This window comes from Hermetia illucens, chromosome 6, assembly GCF_905115235.1.
Source record: "Hermetia illucens chromosome 6, iHerIll2.2.curated.20191125, whole genome shotgun sequence".
NCBI classification, from domain to species: domain Eukaryota; kingdom Metazoa; phylum Arthropoda; class Insecta; order Diptera; family Stratiomyidae; genus Hermetia; species Hermetia illucens.
In genome coordinates this window covers 52226072-52252187 of record NC_051854.1, presented here as the reverse complement: position 1 = coordinate 52252187, position 26116 = coordinate 52226072, and the positions used below count along the sequence as shown (strand labels likewise).

Genomic DNA, 26116 nt, shown 5'->3' with positions numbered 1-26116 from the left:
AGCAGCTGCGAGAGAAGCACCTTCGATGAGAGGATCATGTCATCAACGCTAATAAGAGCTTGCCAAGTAAGATTGATCCGAACATCTAAAGCAACGGAAATTCGGCTAGGGACGCAGATGGGGCGAAGTCTTGACGAAAACTTCAAAACGGCTATACCTAAACTTAATTTTCGACAGAGTATGACAAACGAATCCTCCTCTACGGAGACAATAGAAAACGAAAAATATTGAAAGTCGTTCCTGCCTCATTGATAGGCTGTGCTCCCGGGGCTTTTGCGTAGGGCATACTCTCTTCTTGTTAAGAATGGCAATGGAAGTATTCACTGCGGTTGGTTGCCGGATACCATTTAACTCAGCTCCAAATGAGTACCTGAGTCAAATCGGGGTAGTAATCACGGCGAGCGCAACGCTGACCACATTGTCTCCTACAGTGTATTGCAGCTATATAGTGAAGCGCTATGGTCTTGAATTCTAACATGCTTTAAGCGGCCGATCCAACACTTCATCGAGATCCTTACATTGCATATAGATTATACAGGCCTCATCTTTTTGGGCACGCACTGCGGCATTCTCCCCAAGTGAGTTTTTCACCTGAGTACGAAAATCATCAGTTTTGCTTACACTGGATCTTTTCAGCTCGAACATGAGATCCCCTTTTTGGGTTCTTCGGATTCGGTTCACATTTCCGCTCATATCTTTTAGGTCGGGATCTGCTTTGACCTTTCTGAGTATCTACGCGTAGGACAGATTGCCCTTACTGGAGATAACAATCGCATCTGGACGGGTTCGCACTTTTGCTTTTCCTTTCGTTTTTTTGCGGGTAACCTTAGTCCATCCATCGTTTCCGTGCGTCTAGGGCTTCACAACGCTGGTCGACTTTTCTACATTCGTTGTTCGCTTTTCTCCTTCAAAGCTATTAGTGGTGGTTTTCAGAGTTTCCTGTCCCCCTTTTTTTCTCTTAGGCGCCTGCTGATTATTTAGTAGTTGGCGCAGCGGGGTTCAGTGTATACTTAGTATTCTTTTCCTCCATCTGCGATCTATTATAGAGAACTCTAATAGCCCTAACCATATTCTTTATGGCTTGGTGCACGTCGTGCTTGTCCTTGATGACTCTGCTCCCTATAATTCCCGACAGGGTTCCTCCTTTTACACGGTCCTTCACTTTTGGCGTTTATTGACCTTGCCTGTACTTTATCCTTCATCGTCTTTAGCGTTGGTGGAGATCTCAAAGTTGATGAACTTATTTTGAATGGATCCCTTACTTGTTCCTGGAGCACCTCCTGCTGTCGCGCTTCTTGAACATATGCGGTGGGTGTTATCACGGTTTTTGTCGTCCAACGATCTGCCTTCAGTTGATCTTTGTTTGGTCTTGCTACTGGTGTCCTCGGTAAGGTCGTACTTCGTTTGAACACCTCCTTCTCCAGATCCAAATCACCTGTAACATTATATGCCAAGGTGGCTAAGTTGCCCACCACCGAGGTACTGCGTCGAGTGATATCGATCACTCCCAAAAGCCGCCGGTACTGGGGTTCCGAGCCCCTGCACCGTAAGTTTCCTCCTTCTCTCTTCCTCTATGATGGTTTTATGTTCTACGTATCCTTCCCATAGCCATTTTGGTCCACGCACCAGAGAAGAGCAAATAGGTATGGAGATCTGGCCGCTCCTCAGAGTTCTGTCTGTCTCTCTGTCTGTCCGTCACACGCATTTTTTTCTCGGAGACGATGATAGCGATTGACACCAAAGTTATTAGAAAGGTAGCAACTGTGAATGCTCGCGCATACAGTGAGTTACATCCTTTGACGTTGAATTTAAGGGGGGGCGAAAGGGGGGGGGGTCCCCATACGTGCAAAAGGCGGGTTTAAATTTTGTTTTCATCAAATATAGTCATGTGGCCTATCAAATTAAACGTCTCGGTTAGTACTTTTCGAAGCCGAAGTTTTTACTTTCGTTGGAAAAGTGAGGAGTGCGGGGGGTTGAAAGCCATTCTCAGAAACTACTCAACCGAAAAATCTGGAAAAAAATCATGAGGCTGCCACTATATGGTGCCTAGGCTCCGAAATACCTTCCATACCGATATCTGTTAATAATAGTATATTATTATAATTTTTAATAATTGGCTGCAAAACCCCCCTTGCAGTGATATAGGGTAAAATATAGAGCATGATCTTACCAAGTTTGGTAGAAATCGCACTATTAATACCAAAAGTTATAATACGTCAAAGTTTTTGCTTCTTTGAAAATTCAAAACTATGAATGTCAATATCATCCGAAAGTGGATACTCTCAATAATATATGCATATATTACGTGCTACGCGCTAAGAAATACACAAAACCTTTCGTACCTGAAGCGTGTAGCTTCCAGTTTCCCGAATTGGTTTGTATTTGATGTAGGTTACATTCTTGGCATTTGCTAATAATATTAAACTCAGAGTGTGAAGCGCATAAGGTTGACTATATCAATACGGGGGTTTCCACAAAATGATTTATTTAAATCGCTTTCTAAAAAATAGAAGGCAATGAAATTTTTAGCTATATGACACAGGCATTTAAATCCCACCCAGCGTATCAAGCCACCGTTGTTTCAGCCGGCTTTTTGGTTGCTTACCATTGGCTTCGATGTTCAGACAAATATTGGTAAGTGAATTCTCGGTAGCGTGAATTACGTTACCACACCATCGAAAACACCTCTCTCGCAGTTTTTCCACGATCGGTGCAAACCCATATCGATCGATCAAAACGTGTCACACCACCAGTGCAATACAACATCTTCGTCCCCATTACCGCAAGACGCTGTTTATTGTCTTTTTTAGTCGGCCAACACTCAGAACTATAGAGAGCGGCAGACGGACGCCATTGCAGTATATTTTAGATTTGGGCTGTGCGCTGATACGTCGATCACAAAAAACACCAGTTGTGGAATGCCACTTCATCCAGGCTGCGTTAATGCCTGACGCAATTTCGTTACACAATCCTCCATTGGCTGATAGCATTGGCTCGAGATATTTAAATCGCGGAACCTGGCATCGCGAAAATTGCAGTAGCCTGCCCAGAACTGAGCGATTTAAATATCTCGAGTCAATGCTGCCTTATGCTCCTCTCATAGGGAAACACAAAACCTTTTATACCTGAAACGTCAAGCTTTCGTTTTCCCGACTTGTTTTTATCTGTTGTAGATTAACTTCTTCACGTTAGCTAATAATATTGTAGTTCTAGTGTGAAGCGTTGACTGTTATCAATACAGTGCTTTCCATATCAAATTATTTGTGTAAATGGCCTTTTAAAAAGTAAAGGGCAATTGAATTTTTAACTATGTATACTCGGAATTCTCGTGCCCTCGTGGTTTCACATAGGAAAACACAAAACCTTTTATACCTGAAGCATCTAACTTCCGTTTTCCCAACTTGTTATATAATATATTATGTTTATTTTCTCACCAGGACTCCTTTTATATGTTTAAATTATTTTATAAAATCTTAAGTATGTTTAATGCATGAATATTAATTTTTTTTAATTACATTCCAATTAGAAAAAGTTAAAAAATTTCTAAAAGGTAAGGTATACTTATTTATTTTCTTTATTTAAGAGTTTATATGTTGAAGTTGAGTTTCCAAACTAACATTTTTTATTACAAATGACAACTTAATTTTTTAAATTGAAATTAACTCCGATTTGCGTAATATTTTGTTTTTCTTTCAATTTTAAATGCATTTTATTTGGGCGCCATGATCATATTTCATCATCGCATCATTATCGTCATCATTCCTTGTACTAATTTATTAGCCTTCGAGAAAAATTAAAATTAATTATTTTATTCGTAGTAAATGGGAAGTGGTCTAAAATCTAATATTTATTAAAATCCCTACGGGAATAACCAAAACATAAATTAAAATCCACTAACTACTAAATTACTAATACACTACTGTGTACTTATGACTTATTTGCCTCTAAAATCTTTTTGGTTCTTTTTATATTTTTTTAAATTTTCAAGGTAAAACGAAACTTTATCAATATCAATTTATCGTCCGTCTGTCTGCCTGCAGTTAGTGCCATGATGTTGGGTTAAGTTTCACTTCAAATATAGCTATATAGGATACCAAGCTCTTAATTAATACTTGAAATAGATAATTTGAGTGAAAACAGAAAAGTAACCAATATAAAAGTTTTATAAAAATGGCGATGATGTCCTAGTATAGAATCTACATATCAAAATATACACCACCCTGACATTTGCTCAAAAGAAAATTAGTAATAATGCATCCCCTTATTTCGTCAAAACCCTGCATACCTCTAGCGTAAAACTTTTTCTTTTATCTATTATATTGTTTCTACTGTGGTGATTTTGTAACTCTCGAGTTTCTACTAAAAGGGTCGATCAACTGTAATCAAAGATACTCCCCAGAATCCCTAGCACCGACCTCCTGCAAGGGTGAATTTTCCAGTACAACTGGTCTGCCAAACAGGGTATTTATTCAGCTCTTTACTTCCATTGTTCTCCCGTTCACTTCTTTGCGGAGTATAGGACATCGGATTCGAATCCGGGGCAACAAGGTCGAGGACGATGACGTTGAACCAACGAACCGCCATATGGGTGAATGCAGTTGGTGCTCAGGTTGGCCAATTTCTTCGCTCTCTGTATTTGAGGGTGCGCTAGGACGCCGCTTTTGTTTGTTCACAAGACGACGATTGTCTAGTGGTTATCCGGGGTTACACTAGGACGTGAAAATTACGAACTTCGAGAGAAACTCGCGTCGCAACTGACCTACCAAATCAAAGGACTTCATCTGCAAAACGAAATCCTCAAAAAACGTCCTTGGCTGTTATTGTCAATGCTAACGAAAATCTAAGTTCTTCCATGAGGCTTTGTGATGATAGGTATTATCATACTTACGCTTTTTGCCCTTTGCCCTGCGAATTTTTATCTTCATTTGAGCACAATTCGAAATCCTTAAGAGGTTCTGTCAGCACAATCAATGTTACATTTGGCGTCATTGTACATGATAGTGAGATACCTGTGGAGGTCCTCTTTGAGTTCATCATCACCGTCCTGCCGAACTATGGTTATTCTGGCTGTCTGTTGAAAGACGATAATATCAACCGTCCTTATGGAGCATACAATTTGATTCTAGTTGCCGGAATTTCATGTATTCCTCAAATCCACATAGTTTCAACCAAGCCAGTAGCCGATGTTATGATTTCGAAAGTTAGATCGATTTACGGAAATCAAATTGCGAATTTCAAAGATTTCTAGACTGTCAGCAACCCAGAACTGGCATTATTGATCGATATGCAGTCATCATTGACCGATTGATAGTCAATAAGAATCTGCTTGCCTGGAGGCCCATGAAGTTTGGGTATCAAAAGAAGTTACTGGCTCTCCTATAATACCGGGAAGATGTTTGCAGCAAGGCATACTTCGGACAATTCAGCAAACGTATCCGTTTTTATCACAAGCTAGGAAACCTTATTAAGTTTACCTTCCAGACTCATATTCTTCTGCATAAGATACTGCAAATTTCCAGTAGCTCTTCTCTCATTCTTGTAAGTAGTGCCCATCTCCCAAAACTTCGATGACAGCCACGATTTCCTCTCTGCTAAAGGAAAATAGCCTAAATAATTTTTAGCAGGAGATTAGTTCAGTTCTTTCGCATAACATGAATTTGAAGTCCTACCGCATTCGATGACAATCGCTTTTAAAATTTTTTTTTTCGGACCTTTGAGGCCCGGAGGGAATCAACTATCCTCCTCCATTTTCGTAAGGGCCTGCCTACTCTTGATGAAGAACTAAGCAAAAAATATATCCGCTCGCTGTTCAGAATGGCTTTTAGTTTAGTTTAGCTTACTGGGGGAACCGCAGCTCCGAGGACTCAGGCCATTGTTAGGGCCATTGTACTATCCCCGAAAATCGCCAGAACATTCTCCAGAAGCAGAGAGTGAACAGATTCTTTATTGAAGAAAACCTTACCAAGTTGTCTTTGTCTGAGATCTGAAGAGGCTGGGCAGCTGAATAAAAAGTGTAGGGCGGTCTCCTCTACCTCCTCACATTCGCTTCACATAGCCGAAACCACCACCCTAATCTTTTTCATGTGGTAGTTTAAGGAGCAGTGTTCCGTTAAAAGCCCTACTAATGTCCTTGTCCACATTTTAAGGGACAACAAAAATGCCGTTCTGACGACCCCAGGTTCTTTCACAGGGATCTTCGCCTGCCGGCTAGAGTTCAAATTTCTCCACTCGGCTGCGTAAATCCTTGCAATTTCACCCATCAGAGTAGACTTGACAGTGGATGGCTGGACTCCAAAAGCTGGTGCTGGCCGCACCATTGTGGATCCACTCCTCGGTGAGCCAGTCTATCAGCCTCCTCATTATCAGCGATGTTTGAGTGCCCCGGCACCCACATCAGGAATGTTTCGTTCAGTCGGCCAAAATTCAGCAGCACCTGATTACAACTCCACACCAACTGGCTTGATATGTCGTTAATGTTTAGTGCTGATAATGACGCTTGACTGTCGAAACAGATTCGAATGGTGCGACCCCTCCATTTTTGTCGAAGACATTTTTCTGCTGCCAATGAAATGGCATATATCTCCGCTCGAAATGTGGTTGTCATTTTTCCGAGGGGTCAGGCGGGGGTCAAAGACGAATCTGGAAATCATATGATCGGCCGGCATCAGAGCTACCGGGTGTTTGTCAAGGAATTTCCAGATAGACGCATGACCGTATGATTGGTCGCCTTTCCAAGTTCCAATGGTGTCTATATGTGTCATTGGCTGCTTTCCGTTTCACCTCCAAGTGAATGGGAGGTAAATTTAGGATAGCTTCAAGTGCCGCAGTCGGCGTAGTACTCATTACTGGAGTAATACTTAGGCAACCAAGTCTCTGAATCTGCATTAGCGGCTTCCTGCTGTTAGCAAAGTTCAGTCTTGGCCACCAGACGATGAATGCATACATCAAAATGGGTTTTATTATGGATGTATACATCCAGTGTATCCGTTTTGGTAAAAGTCCCCAGGTCTTATCTATCGCATTCTTATAGCACCAGAGCAATCCGCAGGATTTCTCATATTTTTCCTAGATATGGTGCTTCCACGTTAACTTGAAGACGAAATGTACTCCTAAATATTTTACTGTTTGTGCCAGCTGGATTTCCGCCCCTGCTAAGGTGCGCAATATTTAGCTGGTCCATCTGACGTTCCTAGTGAACATAACTAGTCTAGCCTTCCTAGCGTTCGCTGTGAGTCCATACAAACCGATTAACAACATTCAAAGCAAGGATGAGTAAATATAGTGAAAAGAAGAACTCAAGAGTCAAGCAGATAATATTTGACTGGGCAAAAAATGAAAAAGTCAGTAGAATTACTCCTTTGGAACTAACAATTATTTTATTATTATTTTATTGAGCCTTGGTAGCTTCAGATAGCGAAGTTGGCTCGTCTCAATCGAATTTTCTTCTCTTCCTTTGTAAACTCAAGTAGTGAGGTTTTTAAATCATTGTCTAAAGGTGGCACATCATTGTCTAACGTAGCACACTACCGCCGTTTCGGACGGCATTTTGGTTATTTCGCGTCTTTGGCATTCAGGCCAATTTTAGGCTACCTGTTATGATCAGCCCTATTGGCTTGACCTTAGTCCAACTTTACGACACGGCTTCATCCAGGTTACAGGTCGTATTCGAGATAATTTCATAACAGAAAAGTATGCACAAACCCCACCGCCTCCCGCCCTCCCCCCTTTTTGCGTGTATGGAGACCCCCCCCCCCCCCCCCCCCTTAAATTCGACGTAAAAGAATGTAACTCACTTTATGCGTGAGCGTTCACAGTTCCCACCTTTCTACCAAATTTGCTGTCAATCGCTGCAACCGTCTCCGAGAAAAACGCGTGTAACGGACAGATAGACAGACAGACGCTAAACCGATTTTAATAAGGTTTTGTGTTTACACGATGTATTCATTAATCTAAATGACGAGATCTGCGATTGAATGATTACTTTAGGGCGCATGACAACCGTATTCTGGTCCGAAACTATATTTTGCAGGGACTCAGGAGGGACTCAGGGAGTCTTATTGGAAACATGGACAAGAGTGAAAATCGACAACTCCAATATTTTGAGGTAGGACCGAATGCCCTAATGTAGCCCCCACACATCAAAGGCTCAGAGGGCGTACAAGCATCCACCACTTACACTCGAAGATATCAGAGATACATTTAAAATGCTATGAAATAACTAAGCGCCGAATGTAGATGGATTACCCGGGGAACTGCTAAAGTAAGGAATATGGGAATGATATTAATCTGCATGAGCTCCTAAATGCTGTTTCGTCTAACAAAACTATGCCAAAAGATTGGTGCAAAAGTGCCATTACATCTCTGTTGTATCTTACAAAGTGCTGTGAAAAATAAACGATAGTAGGCTCGAAGGGGAAAGCCAATGCACGGGAAATACTGTGAATATAAGGTTGATTTCAACCGCATTTTTGTTGATTTTAACCCGGCATACGAGTTTATCGATCACTCAGTATTTATACAAATTAGTATCTGAATTTGACGTCCTTGCGAAACTGATTTAACTCATGAGAATAACAATAATCTAGCACTTAAGTAAAGATGCAAAGCCAGCTTATGTCACAAGATGCTTCGGCACAGACTCTCTATTAAAACAAACCGATGGGCTGGCCCCAACATTACACAACATCTCGCTACTTAGCTTTGTACTGATAAAATTGTAGTTTGGAGTAAACTACTGGTCTATCAATTTTTGACCTCGAATATCACGCAGGTTACCGGCCATCTGCCGAAGGGAATGGGGATGCCGCAGAACGCAATGATTTCAAAAGTATATACCGCATAATACATTCGGTAGCAAATCTTTCGATGTTTATGTAAAGAACGTTAATGATCGACTGCTCATCTACAATGGCAAACAGCTGAAAAGGTAGAAGGAATACTTCACCACGGTTCTACCCGTATCACATCCAGTCCATGCAAATACTGTTTTTCTAAGCAAAATAGAAATCGTTTTGACCATCAATGCACCCAAACGGAGCAAAGTTGCTGGGCTTGACAGTCTCCCCGCAGAGTTATTTATCATTACACCTGCAGTTACTGCAGATCTGTTACTTTCTCTCCTATGGAAATCTTGGGAATCCGAGGCCTTTTCCAGAGAATGGAAGAAGGGGATGATCGTTAATATTCCATAGAAGGGTGCCCGTTTTCAATGTGACAAATGGAGGGTGATCTGCGTGCTCCCTGCCGTCGCAAAGATAATGGTTTAAATGATCCTGTAACACCCCACCGAACATCTCGATAGCCTAATCGACAGATAGCGGGCTGGTTTCCGCTCCGGATCCTCCTGCATCATATCAATACCCTACCAATCATTTTGGAACAGTGAGCGGCAGCACAAGCAGAGAGTATATGGTGTGTTCTCTACGCAGAAGGCCCATTCCAAACAAACCAATAGCAATTATCAAAATGTTACGTGCTGCAAGTAAAATGTGAGAAAAATTTTAGATCCAAAACAGAGTCCACCAGGGTTGCATCTTGTCACCGATATTATTTTTTCTTGTTGTCGGCGACGCTCCTCAGGCTGCCTTGCCTGGAAAATGTGGAGGAGTTCAATGGATCATGACAACTTTCCTCAAACATTTCGAAATTTGAAAATGTGATTATCTCAAGACCGAGATCAAGTTGAGACGGTTTCGTGTTCTGTTTTATGGGAGTAGAATATGAAAAGTGACCAGGAACGCCACTCAAAGGCCACAAGCCTTCATGAAAATCTGTCTACGCCGTATCATTGGAGCACGCTCAGCTGATACCTGCACTCTTTCAAACGAAGAACTTGATCCGTGCCCATGCCTGTTATCGGTGGGCGGTATGATGGCAAGACAGAAGTGGCGGTGGATCAGTAACAGTAGAACAGTAAAGTAGGGGCGAACACATCTCGGTTTATCCTGAAGGAGCTAAAGCAGAAAGGTGTGCTTGACGCGCTATACCTTACCAAGGTCTAAATGGCAACCATATATATCGGGATCTGTGAATACAGATCATCGGTAAGGTCATCAAAGAGCATGTTATTAAGCATAATCAGCAGTTACACTCCCATGAGAAGAATGAAGCGCAAAATATGTCACAAGAGTTAGCGAACAGCTTACTTTCAAAAAGGACTAACTGTCAAAAGACTAAAGCTTATAAGGAACAACCAATTCCACAATAAAGCCAACAAAGTTGCACGGGCTGGGTGCCGCGTCTTGCCCCGAAAATCCGAAATATGAGAAGGAAGCTGTAGGAAGTTCAGCCATAGTTTAGCGAGAGGTAGTTTGAGCCGGTAAAAATACCACGGTCTCAGGTCATTTTAACCCTAAGGCTAACCCTAGCTTTTGAAAATATCTACTATCTTTTCAAAAAAAATATATCTTTTAGATGATTTTTGGGTATCTAACTATTTGCGGTGGATAAATAGTTTTTAAGGTTTTGTTCTGCTGCATTCTCCAACCTCACAGTGCCTTCGTTTGATCCATTTAGAGATATCTGGAATAATCCTGTGTGACCAGCAACTTTTAGGTGAATCATTCCATCTTTTTTGCCATTCCAAAATAGATTCACTTCGTGCCAATTGCCGACAATAGGTATAGGACTCGCCGATTGTACATGATGGGTCGTAGAGGCGTCGACCCTCGTTCGATGGGGATCATGCCTGCTATCACAAAAGCTGTTTCATTTGAAGTTGTACGGTAAGTTCACGACGTTCGGAATGCACTCAATCAGTATAGGGCTGCGATTTTTCTTCTATTTGCTCCCAACTTCAAAGACGGTGCCCAGACTGGAGCTGAATAAAGCAAGATGGAGCTGACAACTCTCGAGGTCAGAAGCAGACGGCTTTGCCTAGGGCCACCTATATTTGGTAACATTCTTGCCAACAACGTAGCCACTCCGGAAGCCTTGGTTGCTAAATTTTCAAGATGGGAGTTGAATTTCAATCTTTGTCAACCATGACTCCGAAGCGCTGGCTGCAACTGTATGCTGTGTTCACCGATCCTGATTTTTATCGACGTTTGCCTCCTTCGCTTGGTGATCAAAACTACCTCGGTTTTATGCTCCGCGAATGTCAGACCAGCTTCCTCTAGTCAAGACCTGATTTCAAAAATTGCGTCGTTTGTGGGTACCTCGATCTCGTCAATATTTTGTGTCACGATAGTCACTCCGATATCGTCTGCGAAGCCAATAATTGTCACTTCTTGGGGTAGTTGCAACTTTAAAATTCCGTCATACATTATTATCCACAGGAGAGGACCGAGGACTGATCGCTGTGGAACCCTGCAGGTTGTTGTATACGTCTTAGGTCCATCGTCCAAATCGTAATACAATATCCTCTTCCGGAGAAATTCCATGACTATGTGCACCAGGTATTTAGAAGCGCCCAGTTTGGCTAAAGCCGCAATTATTTTGCTCCATTTTGTGTGTTGAAGGCATTCTTCACGTCGAGAGCAAGATTTATTGGCCTCCATTGCTTTTTCCATAATTTCCGTCACCGTGCTGATGGCATTGACAATCGATTTTGCCCTTCGGAATCCGAACTGTCTGTGTGAGAGAGCACCCTCCTTTTCTGTGATTGGCACAAGCCTATTGAAGATAGCCCGTTCGAAAAGTTTGCCGATGCCGTTTAGCAGGCATATAGGTCTATAAGACGAAGGATCATTCAAAGGTTTATTTGGCTTCGGAATTAGCACAAGCTTCTGCTTCTTCCACTCTTCCTGGAAAATCCCATCTATGAGGCACATCGTAAATATTTCAGCGAACCACCTTGGAACTGTTTCGACGGCCACTGTCAGTGCTTTATTCGGAATGCCGTCTAAACTTCGGGCTTTATTTTTGGAAATCTTCTTCGCGACTTCCAGGACTTCTTCAGTGGTTACCTCGGAAATTTCACCGGGATCTATCTGGACAGTGAGTAGGTTCTATTTACTTGAAACTTGTGGGAAATGAGTGCTAATGATATCCCGCAGCAAATCAGGGTTGGTAATCGACGATGGGCCCTTTCCCTTGATTGATGTCATAACTGCCTTGTATGCACCTCCCCATGGGTGAAAGTCGTCTGTCTGTCCGTCACACACATTTTTCTGAGAAACGGGTATACCGATTGACACGAAATTTGGTGAGAAGGTGGAAACTGTGAATTCCCAGACATACAGTGAGTGATATCCTTCTACGTTGAGGTTAAGGGGGGTCCCCATACATGCAAAGGGGGATATACAATTTTTTTCACCGAATATAGTCATGTTGGGTATCAAATGAAAGGTCTTGATTAGTACTTTTCGATCCCAATCCAAGTTTTGACATTTGCTAGAAAGGCGAGGAGTGGAAGGGGTAGAAAGTGATGATTTCTTTAACGGACCCGTTCTCAGAAACTACCTAACCGAAAAATCTGAAAAAATACATGAAGCTGCCTCTATATGGGGTCCAGGCCTCAAAATACGATATGTGACAACTAAATATCAATATCACACTAAAGTGAGTAGTCTGGCATGCTAAATGCATATACATAACCGGCTACACGCAAATGGAATAGCTTTGCACTCAAATATATTCACAAAAGAAGTAAACAAAACCTTTTATACCTGAAGCGACGAGGTTCCGGTTTCCCGACTTGTTTTTCGAATTTTTGTGGTCACATCAAAACATTTATCGACAGTTTTCAGTCATCTCTGTGTATATTTACGTTCTAAATGTGTGGTCAGCATTGTGTTTAGGTTTAATGTTCTAATCAAAAGTATAATAGAAGAATTCCTTATAAATGTGTTATTTGTCACTCCATTCACTAAAACTTTATTACTAACGGCGGTACTTAACTCGTTATGGAAAGAGAACAAGACCGGAAGGGCAAATATATCGTCACCCTGATTGGCTTCATTCTGGACCATCGGATTGATTGGAATCTTAAGGGAGTCATCCCGTGTGTCGGATTCGCGGCATCGAATTTTTTTTGTTGGCATCAATTTTATCTAGATATAGTGTAGAATATATGGGTAAAGTGATTTTTTGATATTCGAACTCGTTCGGAAATTATAGTGTTAAACACGTGATAAGTCACATGCCAGATTTATGTCGATCGCCGTAATAAAGCTCGTATTTATCGATCCGAATGACGTTCGAATGATTTCGCTAAAAGGACAGGAATTGAAGCCAAGGCCGTACATGTGTTTCTTCAAGAAACCTAAGGTTTATGGACTAGGTTTAGCAGATTAACGGTCAGTTAAGGCTTTATGGCTAAAAATCGCATTCTACATTTTAAATGCGTTTTTCTCGAAACCGCATGTTGAAAAAGCCAAAAAAAAACGGCCTTCATACGGGATGACCCCCTTAAGTAATTCCGCAACTGCGTTAAAATATATCCTCCCTTACTTGCTTACGGTTCAGTTCCGCCGGTATAGAGGGATCTGATGTCTTTACCCATCATAACCACATGCGGTATCAAGGAAAAGGTCTATTTGTAAATTTTTGGGTTATGTATTGGAAATTGAAATTGAAAATGAATCCTTCTCTGAAACTAACTAACTAACATACCATCACAATCCTAGAGTTACAAAAAACCAACATTCAATTGTTTTCTGTTTATAAAGGAGTGCGAGGAAGAAAGGACCTTCTTGAATTTGTATCCGATAAAAGTGAAATGCTGCTTGATGCACTCCAACGTCTTCAAGAGCAACGGGGCGAACAGAACGAAGTGGCTCAAATGGACTATCCCTTTGACGAAGAATTTCTAGAAAAGCTAGAAAGGCTAATGGAGCTAGAAAATCTAGCGAAACTAGAAAAGCGGATGCCCAGCGGCTTTGTAGGAATGCGTGGCAAAAAGGACTTTGACTATTCTGCAGATTATGTGGATGAAGAGAAACGGGCACCCATGGGTTTTTTAGGAATGCGCGGTAAAAAGGATGTTTCGGCGCAGTTGCAGGCACAGAAGAGATCGTCACTGGCCCAGTTGTTTGGTATCAGAGGGAAGAAACAACCGCTGGTAAGTAGGACTCACTTTTTATTCTGATGTTTAATTTTATTTATTTATATTTTAATTTTAACTTTTTTTTTAATGAACAGGTGCTGGATTGACTTTTCATTTGAAATTGTGTATTTATTTGAGGTTCCTCCATGGCAAGCTAATTTAGTTCCGATTGTGTTGCTTGGCTCAGTTAACAGGACAAATATATTTTATCCACCCTATCCGTTTCCATTTATTGTTTGAATAATAAATCTATTTGAACATGAAAGAAAATACTTTGTTTGAAATCAAACTGACTTCCTTTGAACAATTTCTCCATCAGCAAACTCGCATAAATGCACAGTTTCTAAAATAACTTCTTTTCACCCCACATGTCTATCAATTTTAACAACAGAACTCTGGTTTTTTCGGTATGCGTGGTAAAAAGCAACCAATGGAATTTCGCGGAAAGTTTGTCGGGGTAAGAGGTAAAAAGAATAATAGTAGTTCCCTGCAACAGTTGGAGGAGCAACTAGGTAACATGGACAATAACGAATTCACAGATAGTCGAGGCAGTGCCGACGAGGACAGCAAAGTGAAAAGGGCGCCCAGCGGTTTCGTAGGGATGCGAGGAAAAAAATGGCCTGGTAAGTTGAAACGAATGATATATATCCTTGTTATTGTTCCAGGTAAATAATATAATGGACGGTTCTTAGGATATTCTGGGGTCATACAGTCATAATATTTTAATGGTAAACATTCCTTTGTGTACGAAGAACAAATGCAAACTCTCCAAGATTCCCACACGAAGAATATCTTTCCGATGTCCTATTTGGATGCCAATTAACTTATATCCGCCGGATGTTTGCCGGAGTAGATACACAACGAGTGGAAGTAGAAATTCCTTGGTTTTTTGGATCCAAGTGAGTGGAGGATGAATTCAAGTGAATAGAGGACGTTTGTTGGGTTTTTCATTGTCCAAGGATAGAAATGTCGAATTCAAAATTGCATTGGGTAGTCCTCGTCTTTCCGCAGCAGTTCAATTTTCCACACATTTACCACAATCTCGTTGATACCAGATTTTAACATACTAATTACTTGCTTTATTGACAGACCTTGTTAAGGAAAGAAGACGTTTCTTCTTACCGCGTTTCGAACTGGTAAAACTCAGGTTGACTTTGCAGTACGGCAACTATGCTGAAACAATATTGTTCCCAGGACTTAGCTACGGTCATCATACAATACCAGATAAGTGGCGAGAGGAAAAACATCATAGTTGCCTCCGCTTATTTACCCTATGATTCTTTGTATCCTCCACCGACGCAAGAACTTAGGGATCTGGTGGCGTATGCAGAATCAAGTGGTCTCGAACTCTTAATAGGTTGCGATGCGAATGCTCAACATATTGGGGCAGTAGCAAATGCAATCCAAGAGGAGAGAAGCTATTTGATTTCATCACTTCAGCTGGTCTTATGACTGCAAACGTGGGGTGCGCCCCTACGTTCGTGGGACCGAGAAGAAGCGAAGTAATTGATCTAACAATCTGTACCCCAAAATTTTTAGAGTTGATTACACACTGGCGAGTGCTAGACGAAGTCTCACTGTCCGATTACCGATATCTAGAATTCAATCTGACAATTGCGGGCGAACAGTCTGCAGTACAAAGACGGAACCCTAGGAAAACGGATTGGGCAAAGTTCAATGAACTTCTTGGCAATAAAATACAGTTCCCTAGGCGACTAAGGACTCCTTTGGTGCTGGAAGATGAATTGAAAACTCTGAACGGCACACTTTTAGAGTGCTATGAAGAGGCTTGTCCTATTTCCCGAGGCCAAAACGGTAAAACGGTTCCTTGGTGGAACCGAGAACTGCAAAAACTCAGGAAATCAACCAGGCGACTTCTAAATCGTGCTTGCAAAAGTAACAAGAATAAAGACTGGTTAAATTTCAGGAGCAATGCTGACCACATTGCCTCCTAGTGTACCGTTACGATCTTGAATGAAGTGCTCTAACACACTTCAAGGCCCTGATCCAATATGGATTGTTGCGCCAACGATTATTATTATTATTAAATTTCAGGAACTCACAACGTGAATATAAGAAGCTCGTTAGGTGTTCGAAATGAGACTCCTTTAGAGCGTACTGTGAGGAACTGGAAGGCGAAAGAGAGACTTCAAGGCTGTGCAGAGTCATCAAAAGGGATGAGTCAGCCAAGTTGGATTCTCATAGAAAACCCGACGATACTTTCACGAGCTCCAGACTGGATTCAGTACAGACCCTCCTGGAAGTACACCACCCGGGAGAACGGGTGGGAGAAGTGGTAGGGAGAGGGTTGACGGTTCTTGCAACCCCTTCAACACGCAAGTGTTGCAAAGGGAACTGGGACACTTCGAAAGCAGTTGTTACCCATGAAAAGGTGAGAGCTGCCATACTGTCCTTTGAACATTTCAAAGCACCTGGCATGGATGGCATCTATCCGGCAATGCTAAAGGAGGGTATGGAGCATTTAGAGCGACCTCTAAGAAATATTTTTCGAGGATGTTTTGCTCTGGACTACGTGCCTTCTTCTTGGCAACAGGTTAAGGTAGTTTTCATACCGAAACCTGGGAAAGATGACTATTCTAATCCAAAGAACTTCAGACAGATCAGCTTGACTTCATTCTTGCTGAAAGGTTTGGAGAGACTGGTGGAGCGTCACATTCATGGAAACGCACTTAGGTCACACCCACTTAGTGAAAACCAACATGCTTACCAACGTGGAAAGTCCTGTGAATCTGCTCTTCATTCTTTGGTCACAAAGATAGAGGATGCAACTTTGAATGGTGAGTACGCGATGGGAGTGTTCGTGGACATTGAAGTGGCTTTTGACTGTGCGCATTTTCAAAAACTTTGTGATACCGCCAGAGCGCATGGTGTTGATGATGCTTTAATTAAGCTATGCTAACGCAAAGATTGCTGTGCGCTGAGGTAGGGGTCGATCGCTACCTGACTACAGAAGCAACGAAGGGCTGCCCCCAAGGAGGTGTGCTTTCGCCGCCTCTGTGGAGTATGCTGATCGACTCACTGCTATGTGAACTGCAAAATTTGCCAATACACGCTCAAGCTTATGCTGATGACGTGGCTGTACTTGCTGTTGATCGGGATCTTAGAACGGTGTGTAGGAATATACAACGTGCCGTTGATTTGATAGACAGCTGGTGCCTTAGACATGGTTTGTCAGTTAATCCAAATAAAACCACAATGGTTTTATTCACAAAAAGGAGAAAACTGGATGGACTTTGTCTCCCTGAGATGAGGGGTACTACCCTTCAACTCTCCGAAGAAGTAAAATATCTGGGAGTCACTCTAGATAAAAAACTTCTTTGGAACAAACATGTAGAGGTAAAGATGAAACGAGCTCTCACAGCTCATGGGCTATGCAAACGGACCTTTGCCTCGACATGGGGACTCAGGCCTCATGTGGTAATGTGGATATATGTTGCCATCATTAGGCCGATGTTCGTATATGCATCCGTAGTGTGGTGGGTTAAGGTGAGACAAAAAGGTTTTCACCGTAAACTAGCCGCACTGCAAAGAACTGTTTGTCTGGGTATCACTGCTGCCCCTGGATATATTTATTCAAAGCACTGCAATGAGAGAGAGGAATGCGTGGCGGGATATACGGAAGTCTTCTACACCGATGGCTCAAAAACAGAAGAGGGTTCTGGAGCCGGAGTCTACCTCTCGAATAAAAACGAGAAGTGGGCTTTTCCGTTGGGACAATACGCAACGGTTTTTCAAGCCGAAGTTTATGCGATCCTAAGGGTGGCAAACTGGGTGATTGACGGAGCGGTTGAAGGGCAGGCGCATCACAATCTGCAGTGACAGTCAAGCTACACTGAGGGCATTAAGCAGTCCTTTGATCACCTCGAAAATCGTTCAGGAATGCAGAAACCGTTTGAACTCTACGTCTAGATTCAATACGGTGGAACTGCTCTGGGTCACTGTGGCATAGAGGGAAATGAAATCTCGGACGCTTTAGCGAAAGAAGAGTCAATCTCCCCTATGCCGGGACCGGAGCCAGCAATTGAAGTATCAGTAGCATTGGCTAAATCTGCTTTCAAAAACTGGGAACAAGTTTCCCATAATGGCAGGTGGCAGAACCTAAATGCTGCTCGACAAACCAAACTTTTCCTGCCAGAACCGAACATACGTACCGCAAAGTTTATCCTGTCGAAAAGCAGGAGGACTTGCAGGTGTATTGTGGGCATTCTGGCAGGCCATAATTCACTAGCTGGGCATATGTTCAAAATAGGAATTACCGAAAATAATACGTGTCCCTCCTGTAATGAGGAAGCAGAATCCACGGAGCATTTCCTATGTGAATGCCCCGCCTATGGACACATCAGGCATCAGATCTTTGATGCTGATGTTCTCCAATTGCGACGGGTAGCCTCACATCCACTAATGGAAATCCTGCCATACGTTAACGAATCCGGAATATTCCGTTAAACGGGGGAGGCAATGGGCCAACATGGCCTGAGTGCTCAGAAGCTGTAGCTTCTCCCCCACCATACACACACACACACACGACGCACATTAACCACAAACTGCTTGTGCGAAGAAAAGAGCAAAATAGAAAACGATGGCGAACGTAACATTACAGGTTAATGGCAGAATCCATTTTTGGACAAGTTGCTCGAGATCATTTTTGCTATTAGGCGCTAGGAAAACGTCATCTGTATAAAGCAGTGTATAGGGCGCTGGACGTTGGACAAGATCAAAGAGGAGTGGTGAGCAATTGAACCCAGCGCATGAGGTATTCTGGCACTATGTGTTCTCGTAGAGCATACCAGATGAGTTCGTGTGGCAAACGGTCAAACGCTTTCTCCAGATTCAGAAATGCAATGTAAAGACCGCGATGCTTCTCACAGTGTTTCTCCATGAGTTACCGCGTAGCGTGTATTTCGTCAGTAGTTCTGACGATTTCAATGATTTCGCGAATACGGTTGTCAAAAATGCGATCAGAAATCTTCATGGTATGGAAAAGTAACCGGATCGGGCGATAATTTGAACGTTCTGCTGAACTACCTTTCTTTTTCCATATTGAAACTGTGGTGCTTTCTTGCCAATCAGATGGTGTTCTGCCTTCCTGAATAACCCAATTAAAGAATTCACTAAGCCATAGTGTCCCAGCTCTTCACTTTCCAGAGCTCAGATGCGATGGTCCCCGATTTCATTCGTTTTATTGCTTCTTCGACTCCAGTTTTTGTAACGTGCCACTCGGGTGATAGCGATCACTTTCTTTGCTTCCCGATTGGCATTCTCATAAATTCGCCAATTGGCCAGCGTTTTAACGTCGAGAAACCTGTGTTAGAGGCGTCTCTTCATTTCAGTATCTCCATTCCAAAGGCAAGTATTTCGGTTTAACATACGTATCGCTTACCTGAGTTGGGGACCCCGAGGGTAGCAGAGGCCGCTTTGTGGATCGTGTCTTTCATTTGGTTCCACGATTCTTCGACAGTGAGCTCATTTCTTCTTTCTTCTCACAAAATCATCATTATCAACGGCACAACAAGCGGTATCCGGTCTAGGCCTGCCTTAATAAGGAACTCCAGACATCCCGGTTTTGCTCCGAGGTCCACCACTTCGATATCCCTGAAAGCTGTCTAGGGTCCTGACCTACGCCATCGATGGACTTGAAAACGGTAGTGCCTGCATCTGCATCGCGAATCACTTTCTCCACGGCCAGGTTAAAGAGGACGCATGATAAAGCATTCCCTCGTCTTAGACCGTTGTTGATATTGAATGGTCTCGAGAGTGATCCTACTGCTTTATCTGGCCTTACATATTGGTTAGGGTCAGCCTAGTCAGTTTTATAAATTTCGTTGGATTACCAAATTCTCTCATAGCCACGTACAGTTTTACCCTGGCTATACTGTCATGTACGGTTTTAAAGTCGATGAAAAGATGGTGAAGCTGATGTCCTTATTCCAACAGTTTTTCCATCGCTTGCCGCAGAGGGGAAATTTGATCTGTTGCTGATTTGCCTGAAGTGAAGCCTCTTTGATATGGGCCATTGATGTTCCGAGCGTATGGGGCTATCCGGCCTAGCAAGGTAACTGAGAATATCCTATATATGGTACTCTGCAAAGTGATACCTCTATAATTGCTGCACTGTGTGATATCCCCCTTTTTATGCATGAGACAGATAATGCCCCGTTGCCATTCGTCAGGCATTGATTCGCTATCCCATACTGTGAGCATCAGTTGATGAACTGTTTCTCACAAAATCGACACCATTTAATGCGCGGCGGGCCAGTGTGTTCCTCATGCTGTTTTATCAGTGGATTAATTAGCAAGACGGCAATCAACGGCCGATGTTGATGTGCGATGGTCTCATAGAGAACGGCTTTACAATCAGTGACGGTGGTGTCGGCGTCTTATGAGAATATAGTCGATTTGCGTTTTACTGTTCCCACTATAAAATGTAGGAAGATGAGACAATCGCTTGATGAACCATATATTCATAAGTACACGGTCATGGGTGCCCGCAATTTCGATTATTCGCCCGCCACCCTCATCGTGCGCTCCAAACCCCTTTGCACCATGGCACCTGTTACCGGCTGCCTTCACCCACATGACCATTAAAGCAATGATGATATAGTCATCAGCAGGCACGTTACAGGTCTTTTCATGCTGTCTGGAGTCCTAACCTACACCATCGCTTCATCTCAGGCAGGGTCTGTCTCGTCTTCTTTTTCTACCATAGATACCCTTATAGACTTTCCGGGTGGGATCATCCTCATCCATACGACTTAAATGACCCGCCCACCGTTACCTATTGAGCCGGATTTTATCCACAGCCTGACGGTCATGGTATCGCTCATAAATTTCGTCGTTATGTAGGCTACGGAATTGTCCATCCTCATGTAGGTGGCCGAAAATTCTTCGAAGGATTCTTCTTTCGAACGCAACCAAGAGTTAGCAATTTTTTTTTGCTAAGAACCCAAGTTTCCGAAGAATACATGACGACTGGCAAAATCATTGTCTTGTACTGTAAGAGTTTGACCCTATGGTGAGACGTTTCGAGCGGAACAGTTTTTGTAAACTGCCATAGGCTCTGTTGGCTGACAGCAACCGTGCGCGGATTTCATCACTGTAGCTGTTATCAGTTGTGATTTTCGACCCTAAATAGGAGAAATTTTCAACAATCTCAAAATTGTAGTCTCCTATCTTCATTGGTTTCGTTTGCCCAGTGCGATTCGATGTTGTTCGTTCTTTCGGTTTTGGCGCTGATGTTGCTTCGTTTTGACTTCATTGATGTGTAGCCCAAGATCTTGGGCCACTAGCCGCCTGCTCGATCTGGATGAAGGGAGTTTGTACGTCTCGGGTTGTTCTTCCCATGATGTTGATATTGTCAGCATAGGTCAGTAGTTGCATTTAGCATTTACCTCAGCATCACGGATCACTTTTTCCAGGGCCAGGTTAAAGAGGACGCATGATAGGGAATCCCCTTGTCGTAGACCGTTGTTGATGTTGAATGGTCTCGAGGGTAATTCTGCTGCTTTCCTCTGGCCTCGCACATTGGTTAGGGTAAGCCGAGTCAGTCTTATCAATTTCATCGGGATACCGAATTCTCTCATGGCCGTGTACAGTTTTACCCCCACTATGTTATCATAGGCGGCTTTAAAGTCGATGAAGAGATGGTGAAACTGATGTCCATATTCCAACAGTTTTTCCATCGCTTGCCTCAGAGAGAAAATCTGAACTGTTGCTGATTTGCCTGGAGTTAAGCCTCTTTGGCGTGGGCCAATGATGTTCTGGGCTTCTGGGGCTATACGGCTTAGCAAGATAGCGGAGAATGTCTTATATATGGTACTCAGCAACATGATACCTCTATGATTGCTGCACTGTGTGATTTCTCCCTTCTTATGTGTGGTACAGATAATGCCTCTTTACCAGTCGTCAGGCAGCGAATCAACGCTGTCCCACACCTTCAGCATCAGTTGATGAACCGCTTGATGTACATACATACATTGATGTGCATATTTAACCAATTCGGATGTAATTCCATCGGCTCCTGGCGACTTTGCACGGACTGTTTTTTCTATACTTGGTGGTCTTCGATTGGTGGGACCTCCAACTCGCCGATGTTCTGGTTGTTCAATAGTTTATCAAAGTACTCAACCCATCGCTCCAATATGCCCATTCTGTCGGAAATCAGATCTCCCTCTTTGTCTCGGCAGGATGAGCACCGAGGTGTATAAGGCTTCATCCTGCTGACTTGTTGGTAAAACTTCCGCGCCTGGTGTGGTTGCTCCCTGTACTTTTGTAGTTCACAGACTTGTTGGTTCTCCCAGGCTTCCTTTTTCCGTCTGTGAAGTCGCTTCTCCGCTCGACGGAGTTCGTGATAAGTCTCTGCGCGTGCCCGCATCCTTTGAGAATGCAGCATCACTCGGTATGCAGCATTCTTCCGTTCCGTTGCTAGCTTACATTCATCGTCAAACCAGCCGTTCCGACTTTTTTTGCGGCTGGAGCTAAGTATGTTTGTGGCCGTATCAATGGTAACATTCTTCACGTGATTGTGAAGATCATTTGTTGATGCTTCATCTCCAGGTCCTCTGTTGACTGCAGTTATTGCGGCATCCATTTCCCTCTTATAGGTGTGACGGAGGGCTGTGTTGTGGATGGGTTCAGTGTTAACTCTCACCTGATTGTCAGAGGGGATTCTAGGTGGTATTGTTATTCGAGCTCGGAGCACCATGCCAACGAGATAGTGTTCCGAGTCTATATTGGCCCCCTATATGTTCTGACATTCATCAAGGCTGAGAGGTGGCGGCATTCATCAACACGTGGTCAATTTTGTTGGTCAATTTTGTTGAAAGTGGTCCCGTCTGGAGAGACCCACGTATGTTTGTGGACCGCTTTCTGCGCAAACCAGGTACTTAAAACAACGATTTCGTGCGATACTGCTAACTGAATAATCCGCAGTCCGTTATCATTATAATAATAATCGTTGGCACAACAATCCACATTGGATCAAGGCCTTGAAGTGTGTTAGAGCACTCCATTTAAGACCGTAACGGTACACTACAGAACACTGTAGGAGGCAATGTGGTCAGCATTACGCTCGCCCGAGATTATTACCCTGATTTGACTCAGGTACTCATTCACAGCTGAATCGACTGGTATCCGACGTCAAATCACGATACAAATCCCACTGCCGCCAGCGAGATTTGGACCGCCACCTTCCGTACGACAGCCTTGTGCTCTAACCACTCAGCTATCCGGACACTAATGTAATTGCTTGTATCTTGTCTGGGTCGGGCTGTATTCCGTTATCATTGGTATCCCTATGTAAGCTATGGGAGCCAATGTAGCCTGAATACGGGCTACGTCCCTGCTTCACTGTTGAAATCTCCAAGTATGATTTTGATATCATACTTGGAACAGGCTTCGAGGGTCCGTTCAACGGCCTCGTAGACGATATCCTTCTCCGACTCTGCAGTCTCCTCTGTAGAGGCGTGAACGTTTATGACCCTTATATTTCTAAACTTGCCTCGCAAGCGCAGAGTGCATAGCCTTTCGCTTTTTCAAAGCCGATACAGCAGGTTTCATTTTTTGGCTAACTAAGGAACCTACGAGTACATGGTTTACTAGATGGTCGCTATAATATATGGTCTAGCGGTTGTCCTGCAGGAAACTAGTCCCTGCCCATCGCATCTCTTGCAACACTGGATATCGACTACCTGCTGAGCAGCATTCGGTCTGTACAGGGAGCGCACGTTCCATGAGAAAATTCGCAAATCGTTAATCCATTGTCGTTGCCGGGTTCGTCGTTGTAAAATCCATCCTGTCCGTGGCTCCCGTTATGGTTTAATAGCATTAGTTTTCCGTGAAGGGTTGTCAGCCCTACCTAACCCCCAACCTGGAGTACCAGTTGGTACAATTTGTCCCGTTTTTAGGCGTGGGGGACTCGCCTTCATCCTTCTCCGTTTGCAGCTTGTCGTTATAAAAGAGCTCCCAGCGGTCACCACGTGGAGGTGGAGATAGGGTTTGGTAGTAGAGCTGTTGGTGTTGGTTCAGCAGGCGTTTCCCAGGTTTTATGCTCCATCGTGAGTACCAATCCACGTTTCGCCCTGGGACCTATACTACCCTTTGCCCGCCAGCGACAACACTGTTTGAATAACTTGAATTGAACTGTTCGGAATACATGATGATCCATGATGAAATAATGACAATTCAATTGTTCTTTCCTTCAAGCCATTTTATACATTTCATATCCTTGCATATTTTGCAGATTCAACAAATCAGGAATAAACCGGAGATTGCGCGCCAGAAATAAATGAGAAAGGGAACGAATTCGAATGTAACTAATTTCAATTGTTAAATATTGTGTTCGAAAATGTTGATATATTCATTGACTTCCTTCTAAGTTCGAGAAATTATTAAGGAGCATAAAAAATATTAACAATTCAACATAATCATGACTACTAAAATTCCAACATATCCTCTAAGCAATTATGAATTATTTCTATCAATAAAATTTGATGTAAAAACCTCTAAATTAAATAAATAAATTCATATAACAAAATAAAAATGAGAAATTATTTCGTGTTTTCGCTGACACGGAGCAACCATGGGATGGGAAAATGGTATGCGTTCGTATAAACTATCTTTAAACTAAAAAAAAATAAAAGAAAGACTAATTGAGACATTTGTACATGCTAGAATTTCTCCTACTGTAAACAAACATATCGTGACTTAAATTCAATATATTAAGGCTGGAATATATTAAATTTAAGTGCAAACTATAAAACTACTTCGCTAATCCTTAAAAAAATACAACAACAAAAGGAGTCAGAGACAGAATATGGAACAAAAGATCAATTCTACACTGAAGTGTCAATTTTAACGGCAAAAGTGATTTATATTTATCTTTTCCACTATTTATTTCTAGTCCTTTTAGAAATATATAAATTAAAACAAAATATTCATATATATATGTAGTATATGTATGTATATGTCTTCGAAATGTTTTGTTATAATAATGACACTGATATCTGTAAACGTGATTACTGTTAGTGGGAACTAAGTTCAGAAAAAATCTTTATTATTGTTCAAATATGAAAGAAAATTTATATTAAAAATATATGAAAATACTATATGTAGATATATGCACAAAAACAAATAAGGAAGATTATATACAAACATAAAATATCAGATATACATAAATGTGTCTATAACAGAATAACATATTTGCATAGATACATACATCAAAGGGTATACCTACACATATAAACAAAAAGCAAAAAAATGGAATTTTAACGTTGCAAATATTATATAACTAGGTTATAACAAGACTTCAATAAAATGCAGTATTAAACTACAGACAAGAAAAGGGTGTTTTAGTTATCTAATTTACGCAAATAGAAAAAGGTAAGTAAGAACTGCCTTCCGGCGAACTAACAGTGTAAGCGCACTGATTCGGTACTTATATATAGCAATGTACTATTACATCAAACCGCACTTGTCAAACGGGAAGAATAAAGATAAAAGACTACAACTTTGAGACCGTTGACAATTTCTCCTATCTAGGATCGAAAATCACAACCGATAACAGCTACGATGATGAAATCCGCGCACGGTTGTTGTCAGCCAACAGAGCCTATTTCAGTTTACAAAAACTCTTCCGCTCGAAACGTCTCACCATAGGGTCAAAGTTCTTACTGTACAAGACAATGATCTTGCCAGTCGTCATGTATTCCTCGGAGACTTTGGTTCTTAGGAAGAAAAATCGCGAACTCTTGGCCGCGTTCGAGAGAAGAATCCTTCGAAGAATTTTTGGCCCCTACATGAGGATGGACGATTTGTAGCCTACATAACGACGAAATCCATGAACGATACCATGACCGTCAGGTTGTGGATAAAATCCGGCTCAATAGGTTACGGTGGGCGGGTCACTTAATCCGTATGGATGAGGATGATCCAGCCCGGAAAGTCTATAAGGGCAATATCTATGGTAGAAAAAGAAGACGAGACAGACCCTGCCTGAGATGGAACGATGGCGTAGGTCAGGACGCTAGACAGCTTTTAGGGATATGGAATTCGTGGACCTCGGCGCAAAACCGGGATGTCTGGAGTTTCTTATTAGGGTAGACCTAGACCGGA

At 42.4% G+C, this 26116-nt stretch overlaps 1 protein-coding gene across 3 annotated transcripts in view; it reads left to right on the top strand.

Annotated features, from left to right (window-relative positions):
* Positions 1-25336, top strand: part of LOC119659894 (tachykinins) — a 155281-nt gene extending 129945 nt beyond the window's left edge. Inside the window, exons 5-8 of one of the 3 annotated variants that reach the window (XM_038068219.1) lie at positions 3527-3550; positions 13611-14002; positions 14412-14610; positions 24246-25335. In XM_038068219.1, coding sequence (XP_037924147.1) covers positions 3527-3550; positions 13611-14002; positions 14412-14610; positions 24246-24265 — 635 coding nt within the window. In that variant the 3' untranslated portion in view covers positions 24266-25335. Of the gene's footprint in view, positions 1-3526; positions 3551-13610; positions 14003-14378; positions 14611-24245 lie in introns of all 3 variants that reach the window. The other 2 variants (XM_038068217.1, XM_038068218.1) reach the window with 2 other exon arrangements.
* Positions 25337-26116: the final 780 nt, after the last annotated feature.